General features: G+C 40.4%; 1 protein-coding gene across 5 annotated transcripts in view; it reads right to left on the bottom strand.

Moving 5' to 3' along the window:
• The window catches only part of ppfibp2b (PPFIA binding protein 2b), a 98964-nt gene that overhangs the window by 67400 nt on the left and 6292 nt on the right, over positions 1-25272 (bottom strand). For all 5 annotated transcript variants that reach the window (XM_042223471.1, XM_042223472.1, XM_042223473.1 and 2 more), the window contains exon 2: positions 1796-1900. In XM_042223471.1, coding sequence (XP_042079405.1) covers positions 1796-1877 — 82 coding nt within the window. In that variant the 5' untranslated portion in view covers positions 1878-1900. The remainder of the gene's footprint in view (positions 1-1795; positions 1901-25272) is intronic.

The following is a 25272-nucleotide window of genomic DNA, read 5'->3' as shown; positions in this document are numbered from 1 at the left end:
TTCACAGGAAATCCTCCGCATCAGTCGTTCTCTGCCTCACCCTGTGACTGAACTGATGTGTTTTCCCACATCATGCTGCTCGATCACATTAAACATTTACCCCACTGTCAGTCTAATCTTTTCTGTCCAAGGCTGAGCTGCCTGCAACAAACTTTGTTATACTGTACAAACAAAAATTCACACAAACACAGAAAACGAGGCAGTCTCACCATTGCAAGCCTGCCATTTATTAACCTGCTGTGTTCAGAGATTTTACACTGTTACATGGGGTTAATATCTCAAAATGTTATCTTATTAACTCAACCTTTTGAGAAAATAACTCAAAATTGAGAAATTAGCTTGAAATTTGGGGTTAGCAAGTCAAAAGTTTAAGATAATAGGCCAAAATTTTGACTTATGGATCACAAAAAAAGGTATGAGCTGAACTCAAAGCAAACCCAAGCACTGAACTATATCATTTTTAGCTCTAGTAAGTTATATTTTACGGATGAAGAATGGTAAACAATCTGCACTCATGTAGCCCTTTTGACCTTTGACCTTATAGGTTACATAATGTGCTTGACAATGTGTTTGCTTGTCATAAGTTGAAGCTTTATCAATATTGTACATAATCATTTCCTGCAGCTCTACTGTAAAAAATAAATACAAATGCATTGTCACACATACACCTATGACTGGGGATGGATATTGACAAGATTTTATTGATACAGTTGCCACAAACGACTCAGCTCTCATGTCTGCTTCCTTACTGGGTTCTGATCAATTTTGGGTGCAGGGAAAACCCAGTACTGACAAATGAATCGACAAGCCTGAAGGTATATGAATCAGATGGATTAGACAAGGGCAGCGACTCTGGCTGCAAAAACACAGACTTCCAGCTGTATAGACGGATAAGGGAAAACCACCCTCAGGTTTCCTTGATATGTGACTTCAGTAAATACTCCAAAAATAATTTTCACTTTGTAAATTATGTTCCCCATCAATGTTCAGAACGAGGATAAAGCATTGCATGCTTCAGAGCAGGCCTATTTTCTGCCTGACAAGCCACTAATGCATGAGCATGCTGACTCCTGGTTTCAGATAGCAATGAACAAGAAGCTCAGGCCAAGGCTTTAAAATACAGGCCACGGACAGTGCTACCTGTCAGCCTCCTAGTAGACACGCCTATCGTATCAATTTAAAAAGTCTTTATCGCATTGTTCTTAAGTTATAGCATTTCTAAGATTTTCAGAGATTTTCAGAAAATTTGACCTCTGACCTTGTGGTCGAGGTCACTGAGACTCATCCAAGATGTTTAGCAGATACGCCTACGGTATCATTTTGAAACTCCTGCGTTGCTTCATTCCCGAGTTATCACTTTCACAAACTTGGGTGCCCACCTCACCCACCCAGCAATACCTCATCAGCCTTTTACGGCCGAATGGTAAAAATGAACCAGAGTGGGTGACATCATAGTGGTTCAGTCCATCTTTAACATAGTCTATGAGTAGCAACAAATATACCACTTACGTTCTGGATGCTTCTGGTGCCGGCAAACACATTTTTTTATTATGTTGCTGTGGCTGATGCACAAAGTTTCCACTTTAGTTCTCAGTAACAATCACTAATTGCCCAAATTACAACAGCAGTACGGAGCAGTGTTACAGCATTAATACAGACCAGATGATGCTTATTTGTAGCACACGGTGCTGGAGAAGCCAACCTGTGTGCAGATACTGGTTCATGACATGCTGAGACTTCCACTCACCTCTAAACACTAACTCGAAGTTTACACCTGTTGCTTTCTAGCCTTTACCTGCAATGATGTCGTCCATCTGCTCCAGTGCCGCCTCGAGCATGTGACTGGCCTCTGTTTCCATGGTGATGGCAGGTAGCATCAGATCTCAGGTGTTCTGATGTTCTACAGAAGAAATAAAAAAAATAAGTTAAGTAGCAACTTGCTGTACAACGTACTCGAGACTTTGACAGAAAAAAATATATATTTGTGGATTTCTGGAGTAGCGAGTGGTTCCCCAAACCAAAACATAGAGACCAGTGCTGCACCACTCCTAGAGACAGGGAGGGTTTTACTTACCCAAAGGTTATGCATATTCATATGGAGATACAAAAGAAGACTAAATCTGATTCTTTTTGTGCTAAGAAAACAAATCTTTATTTTTTTTTAAAAACGGGTCTGTTTGAAAGTAGTTATAGCTGTTCCCATGATTTTTCTTACATTTCACCAGTTGAAAATGGATGGATTTTAGTATTTGGCAACTAATATGAAAATAACAAAGTTTTACAGTTTAGAGTAAAAGATCTATCATATATATTTAATCTATATAATATTCTGGATATTTAAAATTGAGCTGTTGTATACATTAGAGCTATTCCTTATATTTTATAATGTTGTAATATATTGAATTCCTTAATCTGTAACTGTTCTTATTGTCTTGGAGCAACTGTAACCACATAATTTCCTTACGGATTAAGTATTCTGATAATCTCTCGGATGGCCCGGGAACGCCTTGGTGTAAACTCGGCTTCTCTGCTTAGGCTGCTGCCCCCACAACCCCGCCCCGGATAAGCAGAAGAAGATGGATGGATGGTGGATTCTGATTCTAATATTACTAATAATAACCATAAATTCTGCCAGTATCGGTCAACAGGGCCAATAACAACAACAACAATAGGCCGATATATTGGTGCACCGCTAGTAAAAGCTTAATTGCATCAATGGGTTTTTTGGGGTTAACAATTTTTGTTGTTTTTTCAAGTTAAAAAACAAACAAACACATTTTTACAGCTCCAGGTGATAAAAACATCCCTAACAGTGACTCACAGGACAACAAAGAGTTACGTTGGACTAAAGTTATATACCTATGTGGTATGTGACTTTTGCTGCCATGATGCCAGGTCTCTCTTGGAAATTAGATTTTTAATCTCAATAAGATTTTTTTACCTGGATAAATAAAGCACTAATAAAAATAATGAGCTGCATTAACCATCAGTCACCACCAGGGTCCAAAAAAAATGCCGATAAATGTTTAAATGTTCTTTTAATTTGATTAAAAATGTCTCTCTGGCTTGGCTCTTTGCTGAGTTTTGAGGTCTTTGCATTGACACAGCGTACGTCATTGTTTTGTGTTTTGTTTTATTTTACAGACACAGATATAACCCACAAACTCTCTTTAAAAAATCCTCACTACGTGCACAGAGGCAGCGTACATGTAACTAGGAACAACCGTACAAGAACAGCCATGGCTTTCCATCCATCATCACCGCCTCCGGCTGCCCTCCGACTCCTGACATCCTTGTTTCCTGCTTTTCAGCCCTCCCAGTCCTCCCTTCTTTGCCTGGCACTCATCCTTTTTCTGTCATCTCTCCTTCAAGGCTCTCACCCTGCTGTCACGCTGTCATGCCAGCTTACAAACAAACAGACATCATCATGTTCAAATCGAAGAGGAAGGACGGTGATGTAATCTACTGACGCGTGGGAGAATAAACCCCCCTGCACAGCACACTAATGCTCATCTGCATTAGCACCAACTGGCACATCATCATGACAAGTGACAATGAAAATCAACATGAAACACACTGAATGGAATTACAGTAACATGCTGCCGTTACTCTGTAAGACAGCATCAGAATTCCCCAAAGATTCCCCATGATGTAATGTGATGGGTGTGTCTGTGTGTGTGTGTGTGTGAGTTTGTCTGTCAGGACTGTCAAATAAAATATGAAATACACGAACAAAATGAGTCTTCGATTGTTAAAAAAGAAAGAAAGAAAGAAACAGCAAAGCTGGCCGCTGTCTGTCTCTGGAGCTTTGCAGTAGGCTGCAGGCGGCTACTACTCCGGGGGTTAATGGAGCCTTTGAAAGCATTTAAAATATAACAATAATAATAATAATAACACAGCAGGGTAGAGTAGGTGCAGAGACAAAGACTAATGAATGACTTTACCTACTGTAATTAAGAGAACATAATAGGATGACTGAACATCCAAAGGTCCTTTTGTTTATTACTTATTACAGTCATATTAGTAAATATAACTGTGCTTGTAGTATTTTGTATGGAAGCCCGTTTCTGCCACAAAAAAAAGTATCCATAACTTGAAATTTCAAGTTATCGTCCTTGAAATTTTGACTTATTTACTCAAAATTTTGAGAAAAGTAACTCGAAATTTCGGGTTAGCTCTGCCAATCGGTAATCTACATGAATGACGTCATTTTCTTGTTATCCAGAAGGATACGGCGCAGAGGAATGCGCATTCAAAAATCGAGAGTACTTTTGCTGATAATAACGCCATGCGATTCAGCTAACACAAGGATTTCATAATTTGTGAAGCCACGCTGAAAATAGTCAGCAATTTGTGCATTCATGACTGGCTGTAATACTGGTAGCTTAGCTGTAGCATTTGTAGCTGAGGGCTTCCGGGTAACACGGAAATGACGTAATTCCCGCAGATTGATACTGACTGGCAATGCTAACTTGAAATTTCGAGTTACTTTTCTCAAAATTTTGAGTTAATAAGTCAAAATTTTGAGGTAAATAAGTCAAAATTTTGAGAAAATAACTCGGAATTTCAAGTTATGGATACTTTTTTTTTAGCGGCAGAAAAGGGCTTCCATAATTTTGCCATTCTGTGGGAACAAACTGACTTTTAAATGGTTTAAACCTGCGTGATTTTTTACAAATGACTACCCCAACATTACTTTTTGGTAACTGGACAGAGCTACAGTGTGCATTTGTGTGCACAGATGAAGAAGCGTGTGTTTAAATAATGCCCAGTGTCATGTTCATTATAAATGACTCCATATTAGCATGTGCAGGCCGAGGGTGACAGCACCATTCAGATACTGTGACACACTGTCTCTGTCCAGCTGCATTGTTGACCTCGACAGAACAACATCGCCTTTGTGTCCACTGTATGTGTGTGTGTGTGTGTGTGTGTGTGAGCTTGAAAGGGCCACAGTGTGTGAAACTAAGGTAATCACAGTTTTACAGTGAGACTGCATATAAAGGTGCTGATACACAGAGATTACTGATCTCCACAGAGCTGACTATACAAAGTGTAAAGAACAAGATCCACTGTGGAGAGAAGTTTCTGTGTGAGAGAGTGAGTGAGTTGTGCGTGCGTGTGTGTGTGTGTCGCGTGTGTGTGTTAGTGTGTGTGTGTGTGTGTGTGTGTGTGTGTGTGTGTGTGTGTGTGTGTGTGTGTGTGTGTGTGTCTGTCTGTGTGTGTGTCTGTGTGTGTGTTGTGCGTGTGTGTGAGAGTGTGTCTGTGCTAAAGAGATGTGTCACACTGAAACTGCTTCACACTAACTGAAAAGCTCATTAATATATTTTCACTTTCATCATCTTTTCACTGCTTTCTTAAAGCACCTTAACTAAGATGACAATTTTCAAACTTACTTTGCAGAAAGAAGCTATTAAAAAAGAGAAAGTACATACTGGAGAGCTTATTTAAGGTGTTTGATATCCCATCAGTCGCCTGTTACAGTCAAACAATCAAAGAGCAATTAGGTAGTGTGTGTGAACATGACAGGCTTGCTCATTCATGGATGTGAGAAAACAGACACGCCTTTTCCCACGATCGCAGATGCACTCCAGAAAAACATGTTTGTCAAACGTGGAGATAAATGTGACCTGTTTCTTACAGCTACACCCTCCTCAGTGTTGACAGCTCTCTCACCTGAGTCAAAAGGAAAGCGGATACTCGGCCAAATTTAATCCGGTCTCTAACCTCATGTGCTGACGGGACATATCCGAAACTTCATGTCTACAGCTAAAAATACACATTTTTTTTAAACTACTTTTACAGCTTAATTCAAGTACCAGTTTCATGAGTAAGATGAGCCCAACACATCTCATTACTCAGACCATTACAACCTGTCCTCTAAGCAAGTAGGGGCCTGTGCTATGATGCAGGATTTGGGACTTAGTGAGGGTTAACGCTGGGTTTTCAGCGACTCACATCCTACTGAGGTATCTCGTTATGTTAACTTATAGTGCAGAACTAACAGGCTCCACTTAAGTTATGCTCAAGATAAGAGATGAACATGTACAAAATCAAAGCCTAAACAGAAAGTAGAGCTGACATTCCTGGAAGCTGCTTTGGACCTTTGTGTGCAGACAGAGAGAAGGTTTATGGTTCTTACACATCCGGTCAGTGGTCATTTTCTTTTGGCATAAGAAAGCATGTCACTTTTATTCAGTTTACAAAACTTTATGGAAAGATGAACACTGTGTCGCTTTTAGTATGTTCTTACATACTTAACTCCTTTGTATTTTTTGAATTTTATAGTCTATACTGCTGTAAGTAGACCTGTCCGTGCTCTCAGCTGGTCATGTGATGCCAATACTGCCTCTTTTGTGAATGTGCTCACAGTTAGATTTGGAAATCCTGGGTTATACTGAAGAGTTGATAACCACCTTCTTGTGACCGCCTAGCCTGATTTCTGATGTCAGGGAAAGATAAGGAAAAGTGGGTAAACTTGCTTTGTAGCCACTGCTCCAGTTTCACCAGGTTTCCATGTTGACAGAACAGCTTCCGAACAACAATGCACGACTGGTCAGCACCTCTCTGCATAGCCACCTCTTGCATTCACACCATTTAGAAATACCTACTGCCCTGCAGCCTGCTGCGAGTGGGGATAAACTGCTATCTAAATATCCTCAAATCCAGCACGCTGCAATCCAAGCACATTTGTCTCACAAAGTGACTCTATATGCTTGCTGCAGGTTTGAGACCCAAACACTTCCCATTTCAGACTGAAAAAAAAATCCAAAGTGCTTTGATTTAAAAACCCTTCAAAGAAATAAAACAGAATCTTCTGGCGCCGGACGAGATTCAGGTGTTGAAATTGTTGACTCGGCCAACGAGGGCTTCAAAACAAAGCATGCATTTGATCCACGAGTGTGTCATGTGATCAAACATCTGCCTGTGTGAACTCATATCAAGAGATCTGTTCCGTTCACTTTATTGAAAACAAGGGAGTTTGTCTACTGTTATATGCCATCGCACCCGCTCCCCCCTCGTCACCTTCATGCTCTGTGCAACTGAACAACACAGCCAAAGCTTGTATGAAAGAGACACTGCATATGAAAGTCAGGAGGTAAAGACTGTGAAGATAAACAGAAAGGGTAGCTAGATTAGTACGTCTATGTGTGTTCATGTGTTCAACCATATATCCAGAGTACAGCAAGCAAATAAATCAAGTGTTGCTTACAAGAATAAAGTAAAAGCAAACAGAGAAAGTGCACAGAGGAAAATGTCGAAACAAAGTAATTATGAGGAAAATAGGATGAAGTCCAGCTTCAAACAAAGAAGCAAAAGAATAAAAACATCTAATGGTGTAACTCTGTGTTGGTTGGCCGAATGTTTCAGTCTTTGGCGAGAAATCAAAAAAAGCAAAGTCAGCAGAGAAAACTCAGACTAGCCGTTACTCAAACATGTGGTTAACAGAAAATGAAATCTTATCAGACCTGGTCCAAACTGTCATGGGAGTATTTTAGTTTTAGTGCCTCTAAACTGGCACTAAAAACTTTACCTGACAATGGAAACGGCCATTTAAATGGCACGACCTTTCTTTTTCCCCACTACAGCAAATCTCAAAAGGCCTCAGTAACTATGTGTGTGCTGAAATGTTTGAGCACAGAAAAAATGCACAAGCAAAATTTAGATCATGCAGGTTTGTTCCCAACATGCGTGTCCCACCACAGTCTCTGACTCGCCTGAGGAAATGAACTATATGGAAATCACAGTTTTTTAGGCAGCAGACGTGTTAATTCCATATATAAAGTCAGGCATCGAAACAAAATCTATGGGGAGTGACTCCCTTTTGGAGTCAGACTCAAGTGGCCGTTAGAGGAACTGCAGTTTCTGACACTTAAAGCTGCAGTACTTGATTTTCTGCCACAAGGGGGCAGCAGAACCAGCTGTAACCAACAGTTACCTAATATAATAATAAGTGTTTGCAGCATTTTTTTGGTCTCAGCATCTGACTCAGTAGTTCCCTATATAGTCATTACATGCTAGACTACATGATCCAACCCTGGGCTCCAGTCATCCCCCATCACTCTGCCAACTGTCAAAGGCCAATACCACCGCTGCTGGGAAAGAGGGGGCACAGTGTTCATGATGAAATCCACCCTCCATAATGCAGACTGTATGATTCAAACACAAAAACACAACAGGAGGAAGTTTATTTTCCACTTCCAGCATGATGAGAAAGAAAGTGCAGAGCCTACTTCACATACATCCTACTGTAGTTAGTGAACAGCAATGCAATGGGTATTAGCTCACAGTAGGAATTCTTAACATCTGCTTGCTTCTTCTTTCATTCTACTTTAGGGCTCTAGTGCTGCTTACTCATTAAAATTTTATATCTCTAAAATATGTCTCTGTGTGGGGAGGACACAGTCAAGGCAGACTTAATGCATTCATTAGACAACAAACTTTTAAAAAAATGGTTTTGTTTATAAGCTAGCGCGACTCACTCTGACCATCATCGATCGACCCATCCGCAGCATGAATTAAAAACCTTCATTTCCAACTTACACAAATGATTGATACTTTCTCAATCCAATTGAAAACTCAAAGTGACTACCTTTTACTACCAGCCTCATTCAATTAATCACACACATTCATTCAAGTGCTTTTTTTTCTATTCGTAAGCAGATTTTACAAACATTCTTTGATTTAGAGTGAATATAAGTGACCATTCTCGCTTTATATTTACCTTACTTACTCATTTGATCCATTGTAAGCACAAAAAAGACAAATTAACATAAGTTTAAAGTCCACTGATAATATCTACTAAGACACAGACACACATACGTTTGTGGAAATTTACTGGTAAAATTACAAATGCAAATATCTGACACATTCAGGTCCTGGCGGGACATGGGGTAAAGCGGAAGTTCAGTCCCAAGCAAAGACTACCAACCTTATTGAGAGCTCATGTGTGAAAATGGCTTTAGGGACTAAAACCACCAACCTAAGTTGTAAGCACATTAAGGCATCAGAAAATAATCTGTGAAATGTGTTAATTTGTGAACTGGTCTGCTAAAACACCAGATTATTACTTCAAATCTGCTGACAGACAGAGCTAAACTGGGCAAACCAATCAGGGGTTGTGTTGGTTTTTATTGCATGTGTTGTCCATATTAAAAAACTGAGAAGATAAACTATTGGGCAAATGCTAGCTTTGGAGCAAGACATGAACACTTCCACTAACTGTACTGATTTGCATCGTAGTCAAGATTCACTTATACTTGATGTAGAGGAAAGTGCTCTTGGACAAAACTGAACTCCTACAGTGACACTGTGCCTTCTGAGATAGCTTTGCTCTCCAGCACCTCAGCCTCCGTGGCCCTATGGTTGAGTTTCTGCTTTGTCAAAACAGCAAGAAGTCTAACTTTCTTTCTTTTTTTAAGGAAGATTATGTCTCTGTAAGTGGGCTATTGTCTCCTCAGGCTCACCACCAGCGTCACACACAGACACATACAGAGAGAAAAGCTATAAAAAGCATCTTCTCAAAGCTAAGTCTGTGGGCTTGAACACGGGTTAGATTATCTTTTCTAGTGTGTGACTGTGGGTGTGATCCGTGAACCGTGGCTGATGCGCTGCTGCTGGGTGGCCAAGAATATATAGTTTAATGTGACTCGCAGCGCCGCACTGCTCCGTGTTGAACTGCTCAGCTCTTTTTTTGTCCTATTTAGTTCTGCTGAAGTGCTTTTGATTCAAGTTGGTTCTGCTTCGCTCAGGTCTCTCAGTGAAACGTGGCTCTGTTTTCAGCTCTCTGCGGATCATCTGATTCTTTTTTCCTGCAACTGTGTTATACTCCATCAGTCCAGTTGACTTGTGCTCTCATTTCTACTGTAATCTATTTGTCCTCAGAGTGAGGGTAATGAACCATAACACAAAACAACACATGACTTCCAGTCAATGATAATCATGAGGGCAGCAAACAGCAATGGGAATATCCAAACATCACTTCAAATCTATTTCCAGTCTGTTTTTCATAAGCTTCGTGTTATTTACATGAAGTGAGGACAATCTATGCAAGTCATAAAAGGTAAATAAAGGGGCAGGTAAACTGGAGCTGTAACAAATTAGTACTTATTTGTTAACTAGGCTTCTTTTACACTGTCACAATGCATTCATTGTGACCATCATGCTGTTATTACTGTGTACAGGCAGACTGACCTGGTGTCCTCTAATGAAATGTGTCCTTTTTCTCTTTAGAGGACATCGCCTAGATCCATGAGAGGCTGTTTTATAACTGCAGAGCTGATTTTTCCCTTTAACTAGGCACTACTACTCACAGTAGGATATACATGTGTATTTTCCATTTAGAAAAAACACATCAACAACATGGATTTTCCTACATTTCTTTTTTAAACTGGTCCAAATCTTTCCCAATCCGGTGCGTGAATAATAACTCCATGCCTGAGCTGCCACTGACAAGAGTCACAGGAAGAGTAAATGAGTCAGAGGAGTCATATCATATCAAATGTTTTCCAGAGATATGAATTCTATCCGTGGCACTGTTTTGGACACTACTTGAGTGCTTCTCCTTGTATTGCACACAGGCTTTCCTAAATTAATTGTTATGTTTCTCTGCTGCAAACATTAAATTTGCTAAGTAGTATTAGAGAGCAGTTAGCACCAATTGTCCTTGTTTCAATATGTAGTCTGTGTATAGTGCAAACAATCCAGCTTTCAAAATGCTGCTGGGTCTGGTTAGAGCGGCCCAGGTCCAAGCGGATCTTCCGAGCAGAGGATGAACTATCATTGCAGCTGCAGTTCAACATGGCAGAGTGAAAATGAGAAACTCACTGAGAACCAAGAGCTTTCGTTGTCCATCAACAAGCTTCTGGCATAATTCTGGCTGGCTGGATTTGATCACTCGTCTTGGCAGAATTAGTAGAGTTCATTTAAATGGGTTGGTTTCCTGGCACCAACCCAGCTTTTAATAATAGTCCACAAATTGTAAATAGGACTGACAGCCGGTACAATGTTCTTTGGTTTGAAAGCCTCACCTTTACTCCACCAAACACACCTGTTGTCATTATGGCCAAACTGCCCAGTCTTTGCCCAGTCCCTCTCCTCAGACACGTACTGTCGTTCAGTCATGGCGATATAAAACTTGCTTCTCTGTCGACAGTGACGCTGGTGTGCCAGCAGTTTCCAGGTCATGGCAGGCTTGATTCCTGTTGGTTCCTGGGTTGTTCCTCGACATCCTAACCAATTTTCTCTCATGTTGGGGGGAAGTTTGAGTCTTCTTTGAGACTTTGGAAAAGTAAGATGAATAGCAGATGATTAGAAATTCCTGGAAATCTCAGTTGAGACCTTCCTAGCTTTTGTAAATCTACAACTCTCCTACCTATCTTCACGGAGTTCCTTGGACTTTCCCCATTTTCTGAGTATTGGTCAATGCAATGAGTGCTTTTTGACAATACTCACTTTGGTGGCTTTTTATGTCAGCAAAGAGAAATTACCAGCTGTTGTCAACCATCATTCTTAAAGAGGAGCTTATAGGTGTTCATCTTGTCAAGTTCAAAGACACTGTAGAACAGTTAGCACAATTAAGTATATATAATATATATATTATACTTTTGAGCCTTAGAGAAAATCTAAAATAAATTCAAACTTGTTCACCCAACTCTAGTTTTTTAAAGTCATTAAAGATGTATTCATGTGTAACAGTTCAAAGAAATAATTTCAGGACCAAAACTACCATGACATTCATGCCTATGATGAGTGCATGTTGACTCCAAGTTCTGACAACTGTGTTATAATAAAACGGTCAGAGTATATAATGCAGTTAATGTTAATGCTGATAGATAACAGTAAACCTTTACAATAAAATCGTTTATTTAGATTACTAATTTCAAAAAGCCTGATCAGTCATTTGACATTCTTGGAATACCATAAAAAAATAATTTCTTCCAACATGAATAAGCCTATCGACTTTGACTGTACATAGTTAAACTTGTAGCAGCAGCCTCAAGGAGAGGTTACAGGCCCCTCTTGTGTCAGTATACACATACCAGGAAGGTGTCGAGTACTTGCACATTCTTGTAATGTCAGCTGCAGAGCTGCCTGACTGTAGTAATTGTCAGTGTAACAACTTGCCTGAGGGGACCAACGGCTAAGATCAAAAGATTAAAGCTGTGAAAGAACTGTGTGCCTTTTTTGTGCTGACAGTTTAGAAGCACAGTGCAAAGAATGATCTTCGATTTAACCATCAGTGCACAGGTGGAAATTAGGACGAGATGCGGCATCTAAGGCATTCCTGGCTAAAAATCTAGTCATTTATTTTTCTCTATTGGTCGTTGTTTAATACATATTTGAAGCACTTCTGCAGCAGTGTTCAAAGCTAAAGAGCCTATCATGGCTTTTCTTGTACTGAGCAAGCCAAAGGCTCAGACTTCAGTCTATCCTAAATGCACAGTTTCAAACTGTTTGTCTTCTCTTCCCTTTGTATGATGTCATCCTATATAGAGGTGACATCACCGATTTTGTCATCCTGGGCATTCAGCTCCAGCTTTGACCACAAAAGCTTCATCTACCTGTTGAAGGGTTTTCTTGATGAGGGGCAGACAATCAGAACAAAGTTGTCTTGATGCATGCTTGATGCATGCCAGTGTCAGTCATTGTGCAAATGTCCTTCTTCAGCTGAGACTGAAATAGTCATTTGGATGAGTGACAAAATGTTTCTCCCACTGAAAGATCCAGATGAGCAGAATCAAGCTTTTGGGGCAGAACAAAGTTGGCTGAAATGGAGACGAGTTAAAATGCTTTGTTGTTTCAGGGGATAAACTGAGAGCTAAACTAAGATAAAGAAAGGCTATTTTTGAACTATGAGTTAGATAAAGTAAAAAATATGACTCCAAAGAAACATCCAAAACAAGATAAGATTCTGTCATCTGAGCCACTAACAAAGACAAGCTCCAAAAATGCTGCAGCTGAGAAAACAAATAATTCTCCGTTTTGACAGAATTCAGGAACTATGACTTCACGAACTGAAAACAATCAGAAGAAGCATCTAAAAAGCCCAAATGTTGAAGTTCATGCCTCTGACTGGCTCATAGCTAATGGATCTGGACTCTTTTACCTGAAACTTATGCATTTCTGTCATAATTACATGACGTATACAATTAAAAAAAACATAAAACAATCTTCTCACTTAGCAAACCCTCAATTCCACCAACTGCCATTTAGCGCACAAACTTTCGGCTAGCTTTGATAACATGCAACTCGGATCATAACAATCAACACACCATGAAGTAACGAGGCCAGATTATCACTCGTACTATAATTTAACCAAATGCACATGAAGACAAGACAAAGTACAAAGAGACAGTAGAAGAGAGATTTTACCCACAAGGCAGAGCTTCCTCAACAAATGCAAACAGCAGAGCTGATAGGAGCTGACAATGAGCGGCACTTAGCCTCTGGACTGTCATCATAAGCACAGCTTATTACTAATCATCAGAAGAGGATGATAGAAGTACAGACACACACACACACAAATGGGTTACATATAAGTGAAACACATTCATTGTCACAGTAATTTCTCAGCCCGCTAGTCATTCAATCATCTCCAGAGGAGCTCCGGAGAGTCTCTGCTAAAGAAATTGTTTTGACATGTAATTCAGTGCAGATTGCAGCCTTTGCTTTACAAATGATTCTCAGAGACAGAGCGGCACTGAAGGCAGAAAACAGCATATTAACGAAAACAATATGGGAGGATTTATACTTACTGGCTTTACTGCACTTCAAATGCTACATACTGTAAGTAGCAGCAGCAGATGATAAATACAGTCAGGAGGGCATTACCTTAGAGGAAGACTAACTTCTTTTTACACGTCCAGAGAATTCAACGGTCTGAAAACATAGACTGAAAAAGTATCGCAATGAAATACAGTGTATTTTCTTATTGTACTGCGGACTTTGATGTTATAATTTTATGTCTTTCTTGTCTGGATTGTTATTCATTGTCTGACAGTTTGTTAATTTTCTTATTTATTGTTTTTATATCTGGAACTACAAACAATATGGTCATTATTAGGCACTATCTGTTTTAAATAAATACATTTAAATTCCATCCATCTTCTTCCGCTTATCCGGGGCCGGGTCGCGGGGGCAGCAGCCTAAGCAGAGAAGCCCAGACCTCTCTCTCCCCAGCCACCTCCTCCAGCTTGTCCGGGGGAACACCAAGGCGCACCCAGGCCAACCGAAAAATATAATCTCTCCAACGTGTCCTTGGTCTGTCCCAGGGCCTCCTCCCAGTGGGACATGCCCAGAACACCTTACCCAGGAGGTGCCCAGGTGGCATCCTTGTCAGATGCCTGAACCACCTCAACTGGCTCCTTTCGATGTGGAGGAGCAGCAGCTGAACAGATGGCTGAACTTCTCACCGTATCTCTAAAGGAGAGGCCAGCCAACCTTCGGAGGAAGCTCATTTCTGCCGCTTGTATCCGTGATCTCGTTCCTTAAGTCACTACCATAGGTGACCATAGGTGAGTGTAAGGGACGTAGACCGGTAAATTGAGAGCTTCACTTTTATACTCAGCTCTCTCTTCACTAGGACAGACCGGTACAGCGTCCGCATCACTGCAGCAGAATTGCAGAACAAGACCCCGAGATATTTAAACTCCTCCACTTGGGGCAGGAACTCGGCCCTGACTCGAAGTGGGCACTCCATTTCATTTTCAAATTCAAATGTGAAAAAATGTAACTAAAACTAGAGTGTTTTCTTTTCTTACAGGATCTTAGCCTTTTATGTCGTTTTCATAAAATCAGTAAAATAAAAAGGAGTAATCTAAGCTTATTAAGCAAAAGTTTTAGCAGCCAGGCCCTTTGACATGCCTGCTGTTCGCCCAAGATATGTTTTACTGCTCTGGAAAACTGCCACAGTGACAAGAATCTAATATTCCACTACAACAATTAAGAATTTAACAGTTGAAATATGATGTTCCTGTGCGGAACGTGACACAAAGAATTTGTGTTTTTGAATATTGCACCAAAGGTCTCAAAGGTGTAATATGCAGAACACTACAGTGGACTATGTGGTGTCACAGTGGCATGCAATCACTCTGGATACTAAGCTTTCTTAATTTGTAGGGCACATGGATATTGTAGTGACCGGCATTCACATCACCATAGCCAGACACTGCTTCACCATCAAAGTCTTTCACACACTCTCTGCTGGAGAAACTACAAAACCTCTGCCTGCTGTGGGGCCCACATCCCTTCCGACCTCCTGTTTCCCACCAGGAGGTCGGAAGGGATGTGGGAGGAAGCTTGACCCTCGCTGGACAGCGCTCCCGTTAACCCTTTACTCCAGTGGTCGTTTTCCAACAGTTTCATCCATCACTGGGTTACTGCTTCATTTACTGACATTGACGATAAATGAGAAACTCATTTAGCACCATATTTTTACATTTGCGGTCCCTTGTCCCTTTGGGGGTTGCCACAGCCTAGCATCCTCTACACCAACACCAGCCCTCTGAAAGACCTCCTTTACAGCATCCAAGAATCTTCTCTGGGGTTTTCCTCTTTTCCTCCAGCCTGGCACCTCCATCTTCAACATCTTTCATCCAATATATCCACTATCCCTCCTCTGCACATGTCCAAACCATCTCAGTATTTGTTTTCATATCAGTACAAAGTTGGGTTCACCCATCACTACACTTTTGATTCTAATACAAAGGGATATTTTACAGAGGAGCGTGAAGAGCTGAGAAAAACGCTGCTTGGATAGTTTGCTTTCTAATTTGCCTTACAAGAACAGAAGGTCGGGAACATTATTCCAGCATGTTCACATATGCACAGCCTCTGGGCGAGACATTTGGATGTGCATACATCACAAATGCAAATGATGAAATTTCCTTAAAAACATGTTTACAGTTACATAAGTGCGTCAGGTTATTCTACCTTCACTGACCTAACGCTAGCCTTCTACTCAGAGATTAAAAACATTGGAGAAATGCACTTCTTCTCCGAACAAGAAGACAGCAGAGGTCCCAATCTCAGCTTCCTGTCAAACATTTTTTAGAAAGCCATCAAAGCTGCTGCAAAATGGGAACGACTAAGTCAGAAATTCCAGCGTCACCAAAACCTTCACAAGACACAATTACTGCGATGGGTTTGTGCAAACAGGAAAAGCCAGAATGCCTGTGAACCTGCACAGTTACACATTAACACTTAGACAAAAGAGACACACACAGACACACACGCAGAGGTGGTGGTGGGAGGGGGTTACCGTTCCTCCTCATTTGACTTAGCCTGTTTAGATTAGTGTCACCAGCTAGAGGCCAGACCTAACCCCCCAGGCCCTGCTGTCACAGAGGGTAAATACAACTGTGTGTGTGCGCGTGGAGCAGAGCCAACAAGAAACACCAGATTCTTTACCAATTAACATCAACGCGACAGCACCACTGACATTTAAGACCAGGACGCTCCCTGTTCTGTCCTTTAGTTCTCCCTTCTTTCTCTCTCTATGTCTCCGTGTCTTTCTTCCAACTCTGCTATTTGTATTCAAACATTTGCGTTTCTTTCTGCTGCAACGGTTACAGAAATTTTGCATGAAAATCCTAAGTATCAGCTTCTGGGACTGAAAGATTGAACAAATCCACAAGTGCAAAAAAGCTGCAGTTCCTCTACTGGCCACTGAAGGTTGTTTCCAAAAGCAAGTAAATCCCTGTAGACTCCCATGTTAAAATGCTCAGCTTTGCAGCAGAAAAGCAAAAGTCACAATTTAATAATCAAAAGGTTTGATTGACGAAGATTTTCTACAAAGCAGCCACAGTTTAAATAGAAAGAATATAGAAAATAACACCCCCACCCCCTCAAAAAAATGGCAAGGCACTTCTCCAGAATCAGACTTTTTGTTTTACTTTAAAAAGTATCAGTTGATCATCACACTGACAAAGTTGTAAGGAAACAACAGCTAAATTCCAGGTGGACCAGCTGTTTGCTCAGTTACTTCATATAGTTCCTGTCTAGCCTGTTCCTCTAGTCGTGTAACTCGATGCAAAATTTCAGTCAGCATTACTTCCAATGGACAAAGCCTCTGTTTGGGAGTTTGCTTTTTATAATCTATGATTTTAATCTGCAACTCCAGCAGCTTTTGCTGAAGGAAAATGGGACAGATGTTGTTCTTTTGGTTCGTTGGCCCAAAACTCTTAAGGATGTCTCAACCTTTTCCTCTACATTAGAGCATATGAAAAGAAAATCATAAACGCAACATGTGAGGTTATCTTTACAGAAGAAAGCAGGACTTAGCAAAGACACTTGAATTGTTTTGGGCTTAAGAAACAAGCTATGCATTTATGTGTATGGACAAAATAATTTTATAATGAAGGCTTAATTTGTCTGGGTTTTTTTCCACTGCTCATTTATTCCACTGCTGGCGAGTAATTTTTCTGGATGACCTGGGAATCAGAGCCGACTGGTTTTATATTAATCAGTCACAAGACAAAGTGGCAAAGCAACATTCAAAGACTGTTTTTGGGACTTGGTTATACAATAACTAGTGTTGAGGCTGGCAAAGCACCATGGCTAGCAGCCTAACCACAAACTGGGTGTCATTGCTAGCCTAGGACTCTGAGTGATCAGTTCTCTGAGTTTGTTAGCTTATATAGTGTATTCAGCAGAACTGTTTTCTATCATGGAAACTCATCTGCATGCCTCCTTTTTCAGGTTGTTAACATGAGCAACAAACAGAAGTTTGGGCAGCAGACCAGTGGGTGGTTGGAGATTGGGTCACGTGAGGTTATTTAAATTACCATGAAAATGATTTTTTATCCAAAACGTTCAAAAATCCATGTGATATTAAATTTTGTTTTATTCTTCTTTTATTGGGTCAATTTATTGCTCAAAAGCATTTTCTTTGTCTTGATTGTTGGCGGAGAGTTAGTGGGTCGTTAGTGGTAGAGAAATGGAGCAGTGGTTATCAGGAATCGCGCTTGTGGAATTTCAGGAATCTCGTGTGTTAATTACAGATGTAATTAAAGGTTTGGGTGAGCAGAAGATTCCAAAGCGAACCACGGCATTCTCAAGTTTGGGAATTCCTGACATACTGTATATAAAATATACTGGTTTGGTGAAAGCTATCATAATAATTCAGGTGATAAGCGGACGAGCGGAAACAAACAATTAAACTGAAGTTTAATGGAAGACAGAAAGAATAATATTAATTACGATAATAATAAGCACATCTTCTTTATATGTTAAAAATCATCTGGTCCCTATCACTCTCAAAATTAGACTCTGTGTTTCGTTCCTTTGCCTCCTCAGTCTGTCTTGTCTTCGTGTATGTTTCTCTCCGGTCCCTGTGTCAGGCCCATGCACCTTGGTCTCGGTGTCAGTGTTTGTACTTCTTGTTTTATTTTGATAGTCTTCTGTTTCATGTGTATTCCCGTCAGTCAGATTAGTGTAAGCTGTGTTCCCACCTGTGGCCTCTTCCCTCGTTATCCTCCTTGTGTATATATTGTCTGCATTTCTCTCTGTTTGCTGTTTTGTTTTCCCTCTAAGGCTACGTTCACACTGCAGGCGAAAGCGCATCAAATCCGATTTGTTTGACCCTATGCGACCCATATCCGATCATGCTATGACAGTGTGAACGGCACAAATCCGATATTTTCAAATCCGATCTGGGTCACTTTCGTATGTGGTACTGAATCCAATACATATCCGATGTTTTAGAAAGCGACTGCTGTTTGAACGGTCATGTCGCATTAAATCTGTCTTTTACGTCACTGACACAAGACAGACGCCAATTATCAGTGCCGGAGAAGACATCGCGAACGCTTCCTGGCCATCCCGTGTAGATGTCAGTGAAACTGTTGGGAAGACAACGTTGGAGAAACGTGATAACTTTATTTGTTCTGTATAATCTGTAGATTCTGACAGAAATCTGCAACTATCCTTTGAAGCACCGCTCCTCTAAAACAGCAATAAGGATAATTATTAGGTTGTTTTTATTATTATGTAAATAACAAAATAACTTAAAGCAAAAACTGGGAAACGTGAAGTCTGAAGTCTTTATATCAAGGGCCATCAGTCAAACAATACTGTTTGCTCTGGGTATAAACGGAGTGCGTTGTGTGTGATGTCTTCTTTTGCGCATGCGGGCTGCTTTGAGCGTTCACACTAGAGCGCGTTTGCTGTCGCATTTTATTTGTAGTGTGAACGAGCAGACAAAAAAATCGGATTTGATCAAAAAATTGGAATTGAGCATTAAGACCTGCAATGTGAACGTAGCCTTAGTATGTTTTCCTTGTTGTGGCAAAGGTTTTAGTTTCCTGGTGTTGTTATTTTGTACTTTAGTTTAATAAAAAAAACACCTATTAGTTTATTGTCTGTGTTCTGAGTCCTGCGTTTGGGTCCTACCTTTGTCAGCCACGCATCACCTAAGACATGTAAGGCTGTTTGCAAACAATTTGAAGTTCATGATTCTGCAACAAAAAACTTTATGCACAAGTGGAAAACATTCAAGACAGCCGCCAATTTGACCAGGAGGGGACATTCCCAAAAAATCCCGCTGAGGGCTACTTCTCAGAATCTACAGGCCTCAGTTAGCATGTTAACTGTTAAAGTTCATGACAGTAAAAGTAGAGAAAGACTCTACAGGTATGGCTTGTTTGAAAGGGTTACCAGGAGAAACTCTCTGTTCAGCACAGTTTCATCTGAACAAACCAGAAGAATTTCTGAAACAACATCCTTTGGACAGACAAGACCAGTGGAAGTGGAAATGTTTGGCGATATCACACAGCATCACATTTATCAAAAAGCAAACATGGCATATCAGCACAAGCGCCTCATACAAGCTCAGCATGGGGATGAAAGGGTGATGATTTGGAGTCACAGAACCTGGGCACTTTTCAGCCACTGAGCTGACCGTGAATTCGTCTGTATATCAAAGTCTTCTACAGTCAAATGTGAGAGTATCTGTCTGACAGATAAAATCTGTCCCCAAACTGGGTCATGCAGGACAATGATCCCAAGCCCAGCTGCACATCTCCAACAGAATGGCTGAAAAAGAACGGAATCAGGCTGTTGCAATGGCCCAGTCAAAGTCCAGACCTCAACCTGATTGGCTGTGCGCAAACAAATACCCGAAAACCTGAATGAACTAAGGCAATATAAAGAATAGCGAGCCAAAATTCCTCCACAACAATATGAAAGGCCAATAAACTATTTCTTCATGTTACTGCTGCAAAAACCAGCTCTCCAGGCTCCTGAATCATGGGCTGCACTTAGTTATTCAAACTCTGCTTCTTTATTATAGGTTTAGTTTTAATAAAATGAAACATGATGTGTAATATTTTACATATTTTAGTTCATCTGAGGTTTTTGTAATTAATTTTCTGACTTGATAAGTATTAGGTAATTCTATGTGGATGTTCTCCCTGTGTCTGTGTTCTCTCCAGGTACTCCAGCTTCCTCCTACAATCTAAAGACATGCAGTTAGTGGGGTTAGGTTCATTGGTGATTTTAAATTGGTTGGCGGTCTGTCTCTCTGTTTAGCCCTGCGACAGATTGGTGACGTGTCCTGGATGTAGCCCACCTTTCGCCCTATGCCAACTGGGAAAAGCTCCAGCCTCCCCACGGCCCCAAATTACGTAAGTGGAAGCTGAAGGAAGAATGGATGTTCATCCTGATATGTAAAACCTCAGAAATGACAGAGGGCGTTATTGCTGTTGTTTTTTTTACAGTGACTGCATAAACTCTGGTTTGGTAAAACTGTGACACCCTTACTGCTCACACAACACTGCCTTTATATTTTTCTCAGCGTAGGCATGTAATCAGCTAAGTTAAGCTTTGTGCAACTTACAGTAGATTCACTGTTGTTATCATTTTCATTTAAGAGGCTATAAACCTGCCCGCACAAAGGAGAAAACATATGGTAGAAGTTTATGGGCTAACCTCATTCTTAGCATGAGGTTAATGAAAAAAAATAACACTCCTACTACTACCACCCTGTGCACTCCTCATTTCTGGCATTAATTTAAATACAATAAAAACATTGCAACATGGAAAGGAGTTGGTTTGCTTTGCTCTGTTCCAGAAACAGCATCCAAAACACACCACGAAAGAACACAACTTAGCAGCAATAAAGCAGATCATTATGCTCAAGACAAAGCATTTTAAGCTAATGTAGGTTTACTCATGCAAGAATTTCAAGTGATTTCCTTAATTCTTCTCCCATAGGCTGCCTATTAGACGTAACCTTTGTTTCCACTTTCTGAACTGAGCAGTTTTTGTCATATTTCATGTCTGCTTCCAGGACAAACCGACTGGGTGTGCATTAGAAATTAGTGAGGGTTATCTCTGCTTGTACAACTACGAGTACCCTTGCAAAAACCCAGAGAGAGTTATTTAAACTCGCCTTTAACTGCACAGGGAGGTCCTCAAATGTGGTCTTTATGGGGGAAAGTGTTCAGACTAAAGGGTTAGGATTTGATTTTCCGGCTCATTCTGAAGCCCTGATGTGGCCCCGGGTGCAGAAACCAGCAGGGAGCTCAAACACCAGTGTCAGCAAGCCAGTGCTGTAAAAACAACATGTCAACAGCAGTTAATACATACACGTTAAAGATGGCCACAACTTCATGTGACAGGCGTGACTAACCAATCAGCACTTAGGAGGGAATAAAAACGAGCCAATCAGAGTCCCTGTGAGGCCACAATAAGATCGTGGACTCATTCTGCCATGTGATGAAGCTGATGAGATGATGAAGCTGATGACATGACAGAGAAAGCATGACAGGACGAACTGGCACACAGGCATCGTGCCCTGAAAATAGTGATTGTTTGTTATATGCGAGCTCCACTTACTCCAACAGTAACCTGCTTAAGGCAAAGCAAAGCAAAAATGTTATATTTTCAACGGGAGTAAGGAATCCTGCAGGTGTAATTAGCTACTTAACAAAATGTTTGGTAGGATACTGAAGCCAGACAATAATTCCCTGTTTAATAATACATCTGTTTCCAAATAACCACTTAAATCTGTCTGCGGTATATGAAAATAGTGCATCTTTGCCACTTCTCATATCTACTCCACCTACCATAAGAGTTACAAAGCAGAAGTAAGTTTACTTAAGTATACTTTAATCCATCCAAAAGTTGTGATATTTACTCAAAACACAAGAATGTGCTTCTCATGGCCCCCTGTGACCAAAGCTCTTTGTTTGTTTGGTATACTTTTCAATTTCGTGTAGTTATACAGAATTAGTCCAGATAAAGGATAAGCACTGATGGGAAAATAGGTTTATTTTGCAGAATAATAAAGTTACCATTGTTTAGCAAAGTATAAACCACTTTATTGAGCAATATAATGAACAAAGGTGCAGAAAAGCCAAAATGTAACGTCATCAAAGGAGGACACAGGGGCTCAGGGGGACCAGCACAGGCTCAGAGTGCAAGCTACCAGTTAGCCTTAAAAAGCTGAATGACTTAGAAACAATTCATTTATACAGTTTTTTAATGAAACAAATTCTGAAGATGCCAGTTTTCATTTTATCCTGAAGCCTATCCCAGCTCAGAGTAAAGAGAAGGTTCAGCCTGGACAGGCTTAGCAGCACACAGAGAAGCAACCACCAACTCTCCACTCCTACAGCCAGTTTTGATTAAACAGTTAACCATAACAAGCACATCTTTAAACTTTGAGAGGAAACTAAAGCATACAGAGGCAGAATGTACAAAATGCACACTGAGAGGACCCAGTCAACCAGGAGGTTAGACCCGAGAACCCGAGGCGGCGGTGCTGAACACTGAACCACTGCGCTGTAAAAGTTTAGGGAACCAATCACAATTTGTTTACAAATCAATTGATCAGTCGACCTGGACACTACAGCAATAACATATTTGATGCCAATTTATTCTAAAGCTGTCACCCAAAAGGTATGTGTCTACATTTCAAGCTGGAGGATTACCAGTGTCAGTGAAGTGTATTTAAAGATCAGGACCAAATTCAATGGCGATCAATATAGTGATCGTTCAACAGACCCACAGCGCCAACCACAGAGACCTGCCACCGTCTGCAAGGCATAAAAAGGTGAAAAGAGAGATAATTTTGGATTAACAATCCAAAACACTGAATTAAAAGCATTTCCCAGAACTCTTAGCATCATTTTGTGTGATCATTAACTACCTGGTAAATGATCTGTCCAACCTTGTGATCCAGTTTCAATGATGTAACTGTGATCATCATCCTCCTCCTTTAGCCGAGGACAACACTTTCTATTTTCAGAGTAACAAGCAGCATGTCATGACCAGTACGCTGACCTTCAAGTGCAAAATTGAAGGAGGTCAAAGAAGCAGAAACAGCATTTTCCTCATGATTCCTCTTCAAAATTCCCCATCTTCTTTTTCCAGTTACAGTTACAGTTTGGAGCTATATGTAACTTTTTAAATTTTTTAATATACATTGTATATAATATTACATACAGTATCACAACGTTGCTACAAAGTTAAGGCTAACTGGCTAACCACCTCTATGCTGTCCATTATTCTCATAGTTTCCCAGTTTTCCCACAGTTGAAGACCACCTCCTAGTTCCCTGTTTCACAGATAGTCCACAAATTTGCACGACCCTCAAACTATGACATGAAGAATTGATTATGCATCAATTCGGTTTTTTATGTGTGTCCCAGTAGAGCAAGCCAACTGGTGCTTTGCAGCTGATTCAGATGGAGCTCAAGGATTCTGGCCGCCAGCCTGGTCGAGTGCAGTCAACTGGCATCCTTATTACCCTCCATACAAATTCAGGCTGAAAAGAATGATTTTCCACTGAGTAAGTAAGTAAAACACCAAACACAAGTTAGCAGGATAGTAAAGACTTCTAAGCTTCTAAAGTCGAGCACATCGAGCAGGAAGAAGCAGTGAAGTGCGAGAGGCCGGCACCTCGGCTGCAGCAGACTAGGGTTACACAGAGTCCGAGTCACAACCTCCTAACAAGCTATCTGGACATGATCAGAGACGGATCACGTTACCTGATAATGTTACAGCCGCATGAGAAGCTCTGTGTGGTTCAGGTAAATGTCATCCTGAAGGAGACACGCAGACAGTCTGACACACAAACTCATTTAATTTCAGCTTACTCAACCTTAATGTAAAGCTTTATGGACACTCAACATGACTGCTTCCTGGGCAGACACAGCGCAACACGTCCAGTTTTCCATTTTGATTTGAAGAGGAAAATTACAGGATTATCTTCCTTCACACTCAAGCTTCAGTTACATCAAAAAAGCAAGTAATTGGGCCAAATATTTGCAACCCATTCTTGTGTGTTTATAAATTTGTCTTTATTACTTTATTACTTGTTGAAGTCCCAAGTGAAACAAAAAAAGTGAAGCTTAAACAACACTAGTGGTCAGATTCCTGGAATAAAACAACTGAGCACAGAGCTCAGCCGCTGCAGTGAACACAGCGGGCGTCTGCGATTCTTGCATCAGAGGATAGAGCAGAGGCAAATACTACACTGAAATGTAATCCAGTACAAATATTGACATTGGCCAAGTCTTCAGGAGTGAATATTGGTACTGGACTTAGTTAAACTAGGATGAGGATTATATCCTCACAGCACAGAAGCAGAAATGAAAACAAAAGCCAAATTCATGGAGTAACTGAAACACAGCATAGCAGCGCAGCTAAAGGCTAAAATGTCATAATATGGTAAAATATTTGATATCATTGCTTTTATTATTAATAATTATTTAAAAATTGGGATGAAGAGGGCAACATTTTTATTTATAGACATTTTAACATTTTACTGTCCTTATAAAGTCACTGCTGGCAGACATAGGGCTGGGTAATAAGGGCACAAACATTGTCTCGACATTATAAGGCTGATACACAACACATATCTCTGCTTTTTCCACACATCACACACTTGTTTTTTATAGACCAAATTCTGAAGGATCAGAAGAAAATACATAAAAATAACCGTCTATGTGGTACAAGTACAAGGATCCCACATTATTGTCATTACACATGTATAAATACAGGCTAATGAAATACAGTTTGCATCTAATTAGAAGTGCAAAGAGCAATAAGTGCAATAAGAGCAGATTATATACAGAAAAGGGTAGTATAAAAGGTGGGAATAGTTATGTACAGATTATGTACAAATAAGTGAAGTATATAGATGTTTATATTGCTATACAAAGAGCAAATATGTACTATGGAGAGATGTACTGATGTATACTAGGGCTGAACGATTATGGAAAATAATCTAATTGCGATTTTTTGCCCCAATATTGCGATTGCGAT

The sequence above is a fragment of the Haplochromis burtoni genome, unplaced genomic scaffold (genome assembly GCF_018398535.1).
Source record: "Haplochromis burtoni strain Fernald_Lab_line unplaced genomic scaffold, NCSU_Asbu1 Contig_112, whole genome shotgun sequence".
Taxonomy (NCBI): Eukaryota; Metazoa; Chordata; class Actinopteri; order Cichliformes; family Cichlidae; genus Haplochromis; species Haplochromis burtoni.
This window is presented reverse-complemented; position numbering and strand designations above follow the sequence as displayed.